We start from the raw sequence: 12,399 nt of genomic DNA on the forward strand, positions 1-12,399 counted from the left end.
TAGGACTACATATATGTGTTTATGTAGAGAGATCCTTAGACTTAGAATATATGATAATTTTTTGATTATATAAAAAAATTTAATACATAATATATGTATAAAAATCAATAATGATAAATAATCTACAGTTAATGTTAAAAATATATTGTATTGAACCACATTGATATTTAATATTTACACAACGTAAGGTAGAATATGTTTGGTCTATACTAATTTAATCTTGTACAACTTTAGCATCATGTTCCTGCAAATAAACAATTATTATTATTATTATTAAAATAAAAAGTATTACAAAACAAAGTGAAACAAAATTTTGGACACACGCCTGTAATACTTTTATTTAGCAAATGTAATATTTAAATACATTTATTATTGTTTCAGAATTACCCAAATTATACTCAAATGCATCCTCCATCTGCAACTCGAATTTCCCAACATCCTACATATCATCAACAAATGGATGTAAATGCTCATCAATATGGTTTACCTCATAACCAGCAAACTCACGGTGCAATACCACAACATCAACCTCACCAAAATATACCCGGCCATGCAGGGGGTATTGGTCCAGGAATCCAAAGCCATCCAAATCCACATTTGCATCATGCAGGTGCTTCTCCTCTGCATCATGTCCCCCGACAACCACAAGTACCTCCCTCATCAGTTGGACCATCTCATGCTGTTCCGTCCCAAATGCCTTATGGTTCACCACATCATTCTGTCCCAATCAATTACCAACCTCATCAGGTGCAACATCCTCTTGATGTTAATGTAACAAGCCAGTATAGCTCTGTTAAATCTGGAGGGATTGAATCTGGAAGTCCACAATACCGACCCCCATTTCCCCAGTTATCACCACAAATGTCGCCAAGGGCGCAAGTGTCGCCAAGACAGCAACCTCAATCACAGCCCCAGCTTTCGCCACGTCCTGTTATGTCCCCTGTTAAAGGACCAAGTGCATCACCCTTAAGTACTCGTAATGTTGTACAACAGTCTCCTGGTACGGGCCCACCTGTATCAGCATCATTTACTTCTCAAAATACTTTGCAAGCATTAGAACAAATGGTTTTACCGACAAGCGGAGAATATACGTTTCAACGTAATCCTGCATCACCAGTAGTTGGCCATAATATAGTGTCTTCTCCAACTCAGTGGAATCAGAATAAAATATCTGCTTCTGTAAATAATGCAGCACCAAATAGTGAACAATCATCTAAATCTTCGGAAGCTCCATCAATTCAAGTTTTAAAACCTGAACAAAGTAAACCTTGTCCAGTTTCTGTCTCTAATAATGAAAACAAAAACTTAGATAAGATTCAGCCTGATGATGAAAGACTCTCAGATGATAATGCTTCTTTGAGATATATAACGACTAATCAAAAAGAAGGAATGTCAGTGAGTTTGAATAATTCTAACATACCGACTTCAACAACAAATACAATAAATGCATCTGTTGATAAAGTGGAACATAAAGAAAGTAGCACTCATAGTCAACTTTCAACTGAAAGTATATTTGAAACAATTGGACATTCCAAAGAAGATAAAAAAGGTGATTGTACCATAAGTAATGAAAATAAATCAGATGTTGTTTTAAGTGAAACTATCAATAAACAAAACAATAATGACACTTTAAGACCTCAAGGAGCTCACTTGCCAAGTGGGTCACTTAAAATTGATACTCCTGCTGATCATCCACCAAGTAGCAACCCACAGCAAGTTAACACTACTGTAGGCCATCCACCCCCCAACGCCAATACACCTAATAAATATGAGAGCACATCAAATTTAAATATGGCACGAAGTCAGGGATATCAGAATAGTTCTTTTCCAAATATGCAGAATATGATGCCTCAAGGGGTGCCAAGTTTAGCTACGAATATAGCAACTAATATACCAAGTAATCAAAATTTAAATGTTCCTGCAACTTTTCAAACTGGATCCTCAGTTGCTACCGCAACAATACCAAACATACCAAGCAGTATAAATTCTACTCATCCAATTCAACACCCAAATCTTACAAATACTGTGTCGTCAACTATGCCAATTCATAATCAACAAGGTAGCATGACTTGTTTACCACCTAGTATACCTGGCATGTTAGGAAATATTCAACCAACATTACATAACTCAGCAAGTAATATTACAAGTGTACAACCAAGTGTAGTAACGACCCTACCCAATATTCAAGTGGGAATGCCTCTCAATCCTCAGAATATTCATGGAAATCTAGGACCTAGCTTGACATCAAATCAAGCTAATGTGATGACAAATATACCTCATAATATTACTCCAAACATGATTGTAATGGGACCAAGCAATATCCCTCATCCTAACTTATATTCAGCATCACATCACCAGGAAAGGGCAGCACTGCAACAACAAATTCAAGAAATCTACTGTTTACCACCATCGAATGAAAATCAAGAGAAGGTACGTTGCTTACAAGATAGATTGTCCATGTTACAGCAACATGAAACAAATGATAAATGTAGTGGCGGACCGAACTGTATCTTGCAAAATCCAATTTATGGGTCTAAAATGGTTGAAAGTCCTCAAGTAACAAGTACAACAGGTCGTGGACGTGGCAAAGGCCCTGCAAAGCCTAGAAAACCACGTGTAAAAAAGGATAAATTAACCGCCATTTCGCAACCTCTAGATCAATTGCCTGTCTCTGAAGACTGCGTGACCGCTGGTACTGGCTTACAGAGTAATTCTGAGATAGATACAGAAGTGACTGAAGATATCACCAATTTAGACAGTAGTGCTTTATCAAATGACGAATTGAATTTAGGAAAAATAAAAAAACAAAGAACTCCACGAAAAGGTAAAGAAAGAAAACCTCGCGTACCTAAAGAACTCAAAGTAAATAAAGATTTAGGGGATAAACCAGTAAAAGAGAGAAAGAAGCGAGAGCCAAAAGATCCAAATGCTCCAAAAAGAAAAAGAAATGTTAAAAAAGGTACACCGGAAATGCACGCTGATACAACAACATATAATGAATCTTTAGAAAGAGACAATTTAAATGAAACACTTAATAAGAGCTTAAGTGAAGCATCAAAATCTAGTATCTCTGTTAATAGAGAAATGCCATCTTTGGATGATACGAATGTAACTGATTTTGATGACATTCCAGTATCAAAAATAGCTATAAAAGATTTATTAGAAGAAGCAGAAGCAAAAAAAGAACTAATTGATAAAGAAGATGAATTAGATTCTATGAATCTGAAGAAGAAAACAACAAAAAAGAGAACGTCAGGGGGAGGAAGTTGCAAAAAAGTGCTTAATAAAAAAACTCCTAGTGGAAAACGAAAGCGCCGGGGTGGTTTGATACCCGATTCAGATGGAGAACCTGACGATTTAATCTCTACACCACCTCCATCACCACCGCCTGAAGGCGACGACAGCTTGAAACGTCGTTCTGCGCGAAATACACAACGTAAAAAGTATACAGATGACGTGTTATTGCGTTTATCAGACGATGAATTTACAATGGTGACCCCTAAGGTAGAAAAAGAAAATGATGATTTAAACCTTGACATTAAAGATGTTAATAGACCAGAACTTACACCTAAACCGAACTATATGTATGTTAATACGACAGAAGAGGATTCAATGATAGTACAACATGTACTAGCATGCCGTATGGGAAAGCGAGAAGTAAAAAATGAAGTGGTTGACAAAAATGTTAAACTAGAAAAAGAAGAAACTGATTTAACAGATATGACTGATACATTTAAAGATCAGAATAATGAATCTCAAAACACAAGTGAAGAAGTTATAAATTCAAGTGAAAATGATGAAGTAATGAATAAGGATTCTAAAGATCAAGAAAGTCAGAAAAAAGAAATAGTTAAGGTGGATTCAGAAAAAGGAAATGGAGAAAAAATATTGCCTAAAATAATCGTAGATGTCGAAGAGTATTTTGTTAAATATAGAAATTTTTCTTATTTGCATTGTGAATGGAAAACAGAAGAAGAACTTTACAAAGGTGATAAACGGATTTTTTCTAAAATTAAGCGCTTTAAACAGAAGCAAGCACAGCAAATGAATATTTTTGAACTTCTTGACGATGAACCATTTAATCCTGATTATGTTGAAGTGGAAAGAATATTAGACATGTCAGAAAATCAAGATCCTGCTAATAATACAGTTGTTAAACATTATTTAGTTAAGTGGAAAAGTTTACAATATGAAGATAGTACATGGGAGCTTGAAGAAGATATTGATGTAGATAAAATAAAACAGTATAAAATTTTCAGTGAAATTCCTCCAAAAGAGAAATGGAAATTTAAGAAACGGCCTTCTGCTGATCAGTGGACGCAGTTAAAAGAATCGCCCTTGTATAAAGGCGGAAATACGTTAAGACCATACCAATTAGAAGGTTTAAATTGGTTACTATTCTCATGGCATAATAATCGAAATTGTATATTAGCTGATGAAATGGGATTAGGCAAAACTATTCAAAGTTTAACATTTGTTAATTCAGTTTGGGAATATGGCATAAGAGGGCCTTTCCTTATTATTGCACCACTTTCAACTATTCCTAATTGGCAGAGAGAATTTGAAGGTTGGACAGAAATGAATGTAGTAGTCTATCATGGATCTCAACAAAGTAAGAGTATGATACAAGAGTATGAATTTTATTATAAAAATGAGAAAGGTGAACCCATAAAAGAAATAACTAAGTTCAATGTCTTGATTACAACATTTGAAATTATAGTAACAGATTTTCAAGAACTTAAATCTTTTAACTGGCGTTTATGTGTAATAGACGAAGCTCATAGATTAAAAAATCGAAATTGTAAATTATTAGAAGGCTTAAGGCAGCTTCACCTAGAACATAGGGTTCTGTTGTCGGGGACACCTTTACAGAATAATGTAAATGAACTATTTTCATTACTTAATTTTTTGGAACCGTCTCAGTTTTCCAGTAGTGATGCATTTTTAACAGAGTTTGGCCAATTGAAATCTGAGTCAGAAGTCGTTAAATTACAAGCTCTTCTTAAACCAATGATGTTGCGCCGATTAAAAGAAGATGTCGAAAAGACTTTAGCCCCTAAAGAGGAAACTATAATAGAAGTTGAATTGACAAATATCCAAAAAAAATACTACAGAGCTATATTGGAGAGAAATTTCAGTTTTCTACAAAAAGGTATAGCATCGGCTGCAAACATTCCTAACTTAATGAATACCATGATGGAATTACGAAAGTGTTGTATACATCCATATTTACTGAATGGTGCCGAAGATCAAATACAATTTGATTATAAACAAGCTAACGGTGAAGATAAAGAAGCATATTATAAAGCGCTTATTCAGTCATCTGGTAAAATGGTTTTAGTTGATAAATTATTGCCAAAATTAAAAGCTGGTGGTCATAGAGTTCTTATATTTAGTCAAATGGTGAGATGTCTTGATATTTTAGAAGATTATCTCTTATATAGAAAATATCCATTTGAACGAATTGATGGACGAATAAGAGGAAATTTGAGACAAGAAGCAATAGACAGATTTTCTAAACCTGATTCAGACCGTTTTGTATTCTTGTTGTGCACTAAAGCCGGTGGTCTCGGAATAAATTTAACTGCTGCAGATACGGTTATAATTTATGATAGCGATTGGAACCCACAAAATGATTTGCAAGCCCAAGCACGGTGCCATCGTATTGGTCAACAAAAAATGGTTAAGATATATAGATTGATATGCAGAAATACATACGAAAGAGAAATGTTTGATAAAGCATCTTTAAAGTTGGGATTAGACAAAGCTATTCTTCAAAGCATGAATACTTCACAAGGGAAAGAAACTGGCTTAAAACAATTATCGAAAAAAGAAATTGAAGATCTTTTAAAAAAAGGCGCGTATGGTGCTGTAATGGATGAAGATAATGCAGGTGACAAATTTTGTGAAGAAGATATTGAAATGATACTAGCTCGAAGAACCCAGGTTATTCAAATGGAATCTGAAAAGGGCTCCACTTTTTCGAAAGCTAGTTTCGCAGCTACTGATCAAAGATCGGATATTGACATACGTGACCCAGATTTTTGGAATAAATGGGCGAAGAAAGCAGAAATAGACACAACCGAGAAGAAAGAAGATGAAGATTTAATTGTAACAGAACCAAGAAAAAGAACAATAATTAAAAGATATGGTCATGATGATGGTCCAATGGAAATGTCAGATATGGAAGTAACACCTGATTCAGATGAAGACGAGGAAGGTAATCAATATTTTTTTTTGTAGATTGTACAAGTTTAAGTACCATATTTTTAAACAGTGTAATTAGCATACAATTATTTTATACTACTTAAAAATAATATATGTATGTATATTTTATTTTTACCAGGAATAAGCCTGAGAAGTAAAAGAAAGAAGGACAAACTGGGAAGAAAAGGTCGGCGATATGCTAGTGACGATTATGTCCCACGACACGAAGGAATCCCCATCGATGAGGAAGTTGTTTATGGATCTTGGACTAGATCAGAATGCTTTAAGATAGAGCGAGGTCTACTGACATTTGGGTAAGAAAAAAGATCTATTTCTAACTTGATAAGTATCTATACTTTAATTTAAAAAGAAGTAAACTAATGTTTTTAAGGTATTGGAAAATTAATATTATAATTTTGTTTTTGTCTCTAATTCCACAGTACATTAATAAAGATATTTTATAATATACAGTATAAATAATATGATTTTGTAATCTGACTGAAAAAAGGATTTTAAAATAAATTCTGTTATTTCAATTATTTTGCGACAATTTTATTTGAAAAAAAATTAAGTGACATGCCACACGGGCACATAATTAACATGTAAAAATTTATTTAAAGTGCATGACTATGGAAATTACTGTCATGTGTGCTGACACAAACGTTTTTAAATTATTTAACCATAGAAAATCGAGAGTGAATATGACAAGCCTATTTTGGCTAGTTCGGACTAAGTATGATGGTACTACTTTTGGTAGCCACTAGTAGACATTATTTCAAGTTAAAAACGTATCTAAACATGTACAAAGTTAAGTTAAATCGTATTCATACAATTTATTGTATTAACATTTAATTTATTAACTTAGCTATAGCTAAATATACATTAATAGTGGATCACATCTACAGTGTACTGAAAAAAGCTTATTTTAGTTTTGTATTGTTTTTTTGTAATAACATTTAAAACTATTACAATCATAACATATTTGAAATTAAAAAATATATAAATACTAGCTCCCCGGACAGACTTAGCAACAATCACTTTTATTTATATAGATAATTATATAGATCATGTTTTAGATTTTTAATGCAAAGGACATGTTTATGTTTTTTTTTTTTTGGAAATGGAGTGTATAATTTATATACCTAGTCCAGCCATAAGTTCTGTTACAAATGAAAATGATTTTTTTTAAAGAAGTAATGTAATATTATTAAAATTTATACCTACATATTTATTAACGTCTCAGCAAAAAATAAAATATTCTATTTGAAATTGCCACCTTTAGCTTTTATACAGGCCTTTAATCTGTTTGGCCACGAATCTACGGATTTACGCACTGTTTCCAAGGGAAATTTCGCCACACTGCTTGCTCCAAAGATTTTTTAAGAGACTCAATGTCGCCGTATCGTTTAGAGCAGGCCATGTCCTCTAAAACTGACCATAATTTGAAGTCTTAAGGGTTGAGGTCTAGGCTAGATGAGGGCCAGTCTTCAACTCTTATAAAGTCCGAAACGTTGGTTTCAAGCCAGGCTTGGGTAGTTCGTGCCTTGTGACCAGGTACAGAGTCCTGCTGGAAAGTCCACTGTATATTTTTAAAAAGTGTATTGCTGAGAGGTTTCACAAAAATGTAGTTTTGTGACTCCTGGATAAGACACGCTCCACCAAACCATCACTGACGCAGGATGATGACCATGTTGTACCTTTCCGACAACTTGAGCAGCTTCTTTAGAACTGTGAGCGTACACTTTATCATTTTGCTTATTCTAGTGTTCTTCAATCGTGAAAATTTTCATCGGTAAAGAGGATATTTCTGTGCCTTTCACCTGCGTATCGCGACAGAAGGCGTTTTGATCGATCCACTCTCTTTAAATGTAAAGATTGATTTAGGGCATGTCCTGTATAAAGGCGATAAGCACCGAGCTTTCAGGTCTTGTTTTATAATACGCGACAGAGTCCTAGCGGGAATCTTCATTTCTCGCGATAAGATTTTTTGCTTCCTAATGGGGTTTCGCGAATTCTGGCTTTAACAGCTTTAACAGCCTTTGTAGTTATAACAACTCGCGGCCGCCCCGACCTTTTCTGGACTTCGACATACGAAGTGTTGCTGTATCTGTTGATAGTACGATATACGAACATACGGCTGATACCAAGCTTTTGAAGTGTCTGGAATATGATCGACAGCTTCATATCCACTTTGTGCAAGGCGATCACTACAATCCTATTTTCTTTAACGCCCCATTCCATATTGTAATTTGATAAAGAACACAAAAAAAAATTTGTGAAATGTGCAAAATCTAAATAAGTTTTTTAAAATAATACACGTGTTTTAATGTTAAAATAATTAAAAAGTTGAAAAAAAAAAGAAGTTTTTATGTAACAGTATTTATGGCCAGACTAGTTATATATCTTAGTAATCTATAAAATTTAATGTATGTTTTTGCACTTTGTGTCGACGATCGACGTCGCGAAAAAAAGTTTCTTTGTTTTTATTTAGAACTTCAAGGTAAGATTTTACATTTTACATTAATTATAATGTATATGCACAATTTTTGAAGTTCTCTTTCTAAATGTAGATTTACTTCCACTTTTTCAAAAATGTCTTCACGTTTATCCGTAACTGGGCGATCAGAGCGAAATGGATCATTGACATCAAATTTCCTGACTGAAAATGCTTAAACCAATTTTGTACTACTCTTGCTGACACTGCATAAGATAAACGTCACAAATATTTTTTCACAACCCGAGTTGCATTTTTCCCTTTTTTAAGTAAAACTTTAAAATGTACCGAATTTCTTCGTTGGATTTACCCAACTTGGCGGACAGAAAATCAAATGAAAAGTGGCGGAAAACTGTTTTTACTTTTATTTAAAAAATGTCACTTTTTCATGGTATCAAAACCAGCCAGTTACAAAGAATACAACCAAAAAATTATATATCAATATTTAGTAGAAAATACAAAAAGACTTTTCCCTGACCTATTATTTTAATTGTTAGGTGGAATTTTAGGACTTACAAGAACGAGAGTTTTAGTTAAACAATGAATGGAAAATATTTTGATTTGAGATTTTAGTATTACATTTTATTCAATAGCCTTGTATAAGTATGTATTACTTCTATTGTTATTTAGATGGGCTCGTTGGGAAGAAATATTAGATAAAAATCAGTTTAGAAAAGGTTGGACACTACCAGTGATCGAAGATTGTGCCAGAATTATTGTAAGTTCCTGCTTTGCTATGCTTGTAATACTTTTTTTATTAATTGATTTATACAAATGAAATGTAAATATGTACTTTAAATATACAATATTTATGATGATTTGCCATGCTAATACTGAGAAAGTTCCAGACTTTTACTGAGTTGAATATATGTTTTCTGAAGCTATGAATATGAAGATTTTAATTATTAAGGTTCGGTAAATATAGACTTACAATTTTGGTTATATATTGTAGGTTTTGTATTGTTTGCGTCACTATAAGGGAGATGAGAAAATAAGAAATTTTATTTGGGATCTAATTGAACCTTGTGAAAATGGTGAAGTAACAATATCACGAAATCATAGTGGTCTACATAACCCAGTGCCTCGCGGTAGAAATGCAAAAAAGAAAAATAGACTGAAAGATATTCCTAAAGTTCACGATACTCAAAAATGGGAGGATACCAGCCATTGGAGTTCAATCGATAAATATGACTGTGACATCTATTTAGAAAACAGCTATAAGAAGCATTTATTTAGACACGCTAATAAGTAAGTATACTGTAAATATTTATATTTATTTTAAATTCAACCATACAATTTTATTATTTTTTTTATTAATATTTTCTGCATTTATTTAGAGTTTTGCTGAGAGTTCGCATGATGTACTATATAAAACACGAAGTTATCGGGGATTTCGCAATACAAATCGACAACGGAACGCACGCCAGGTAAATTTATTCACCGATACCGTTAACTGTTAACCGTTAAGACACGACGGGAGTAATAATTTGAAGTGAAGCCACCGATATCACGGTCGTTGTAACACGTATATATTTCAGCTCGCTGGGCATGCGGGTGCCGCGCGGCGTGGACAGCGCGCCGCCGCGCCTGTGGTGGGACTCGGAGTGCGACGTGTCGCTGCTCGTGGGCACCTACAAGCACGGCTACGAGAACTACCTGGCCATGCGCTCCGACCCGCAGCTGTGCTACGTCGACAAGCTGGGCCCGCCCGACGATGCCGAGTGTACAGATATTAAGTAAGCAAATTACGTACACTGTCGACTACTTCCGTCGAAATTATTATTATTTTTTATTTCTACTTTTGCGTGTCATTTATTAGTTGGTTTTAAAATCATATTTGTTTGATAGTTATGAGTCTGGAATTGAATATATTGTTATTTATTTATACAATTTTTTTATCTAGTATAAGTTTTTTTTTAAATATGAAGTGATATCTTGTTTTAACACATACATGTTCGATTATTGCTGTAAATGTATAAACATTTATATTATTTTACTACTAGAATAATTACTATTGTACATTATTGGTAATATAAATATGTAGTATACGTCGTTAACATTTTTGTATGAATTAAATAATTTAAAAATATTTGGTCTCATTTTTGATGTGCATGTATATATAAGTATGTATATATAAGTTTATGTATTTGAACTATATTATATATTAAAATTGTACGTATATTTTATGTTTATTTCACTACAGTTCTTATAATTCGTTTAGGTGCGATGGAGAATTTGTGTTAGGCATTTATTTAGCACACAGAAGCTAATAAAATAAAATTTGGCGATTTAATGCATTAATTTTTTATTAAAATAATGTTTTATTATAAAATACCTGTACAAATTAAAAAAAATTGAAATTGAGACACCGATAGAACATCGCGCTGAGACGACTCGTACATCGTTTCCTCTCCTTTATTGTCTCGCAACTGAGCAAAATACGAAGAAGTAAAGTCGGAAATAAGATCTTCATTAACGTAGGACGTCTCGTTGGTCGCAGGAGCGAGGAGAGGAAAGTGCTGGGCAGCGCGGCGGGCGACGAGGAGTGCACGGACGACGTGTCCAGCGGCGCGGGCGCCGCCTCGCCCGCCTCGCCGCGCGACGACGAGCAGCTCGCCGCCACGCACCTGTGGCCCTCCATGCAGGACCTCAACACGCGCCTGCGCCGCCTCATCACCGCCTACCAGCGCAACTATAAGCGCGAGGAGCTCAAGATGCAGCAGAGGGCGAAGGTTCGTCTTTCATTTCGTTTGCTTACTAGCCTGCTCCGGTTGAAACCCGCGTTCATTTGAAGAGAAAAAAAATGTATTAAACTATGTCATGCTTTCAAAAAAGAACAAGAATCAACTCCTATTGCTCATATTGAAATGTTATATAGTTTATAGTCTTCCCCGGTAAATGAACTCTCCAACACCAAAATAATTTTCCAATTTGAACCAGTACTCCTTGAGCTTAAGCTCGTTCAAACAAACTTCAGCCTTATTGTATAGACTAGCTGACTCGCCAGACGTTGTTTTGCCCGTAATAGCAACTGCCAAATTTGACTGTAAGGAATCGGACCTGCATCTCCGACTGACCGTGTCGGTGCTTTAGCAATAAAGCTATGGAACGTAACGGAGATGCAGGTTCGATCCCCGCTGGAACGGTCGATTTTTGATATGATATTAAAAAAAATGTTTAGTCTTGAATAATTTACGCTTTGCGCGCTTCAGCCTGTAATATCCTACTGCTGGGCATAAGCCTCTTTCCCCATGAAGAGAAGAGAAAGATCAGTAAGAGAAAGATAAGTAAGAGAAGGATCAGAGCTTAATCTACCACGCTGCTCCAATGCGGGTTGGCGGATAAATTCTCTACTATGAGTAACGATCGCTATCAGGTGTACATGATAATAACCGGGACCGACGGCTTAACGTGCTCTCCGAGGCACGGTGGGGAGACCCACAAGAACTGCACAAACGCCCAGACCACGGTAAACATCTGTATGACCAATAAAAATGTTTGTCATGTGCGGGGATCGAACCTGCAACCGCCAGCGCAACAGCTACAAACCAGTGCTGTGACCGTTGCGCCAATGCGTCGTCGGATAATTTGCTAAATCAAAAATTTTACTATAGCAAAATCTTGTAACTTATTTGGTACATGTAATTTTCTTCCGAAATGTTTTGGACCATAAGGACAGTATATTTCTTAATCCAGAT

General features: G+C 34.8%; 1 protein-coding gene and 1 non-coding gene across 2 annotated transcripts in view; both read left to right on the top strand.

Annotated features, from left to right (window-relative positions):
• LOC123669415 (chromodomain-helicase-DNA-binding protein 7) overlaps positions 1-12,399 on the top strand; it is a 32,929-nt gene that overhangs the window by 6,410 nt on the left and 14,120 nt on the right. Inside the window, exons 6-12 of the mRNA XM_045603020.1 lie at positions 382-6,220; positions 6,347-6,521; positions 9,332-9,419; positions 9,654-9,949; positions 10,039-10,128; positions 10,240-10,437; positions 11,202-11,433. Of these exons, the coding sequence (XP_045458976.1) occupies positions 382-6,220; positions 6,347-6,521; positions 9,332-9,419; positions 9,654-9,949; positions 10,039-10,128; positions 10,240-10,437; positions 11,202-11,433 (6,918 nt within the window). The remainder of the gene's footprint in view (positions 1-381; positions 6,221-6,346; positions 6,522-9,331; positions 9,420-9,653; positions 9,950-10,038; positions 10,129-10,239; positions 10,438-11,201; positions 11,434-12,399) is intronic.
• On the top strand, positions 9,508-9,592 carry LOC123669809. The gene has a single exon (XR_006745803.1). It is a non-coding gene; the product is annotated as a small nucleolar RNA U6-53/MBII-28 (small nucleolar RNA).

This window comes from Melitaea cinxia, chromosome 3 (genome assembly GCF_905220565.1).
Source record: "Melitaea cinxia chromosome 3, ilMelCinx1.1, whole genome shotgun sequence".
Lineage (NCBI taxonomy): Eukaryota > Metazoa > Arthropoda > Insecta > Lepidoptera > Nymphalidae > Melitaea > Melitaea cinxia.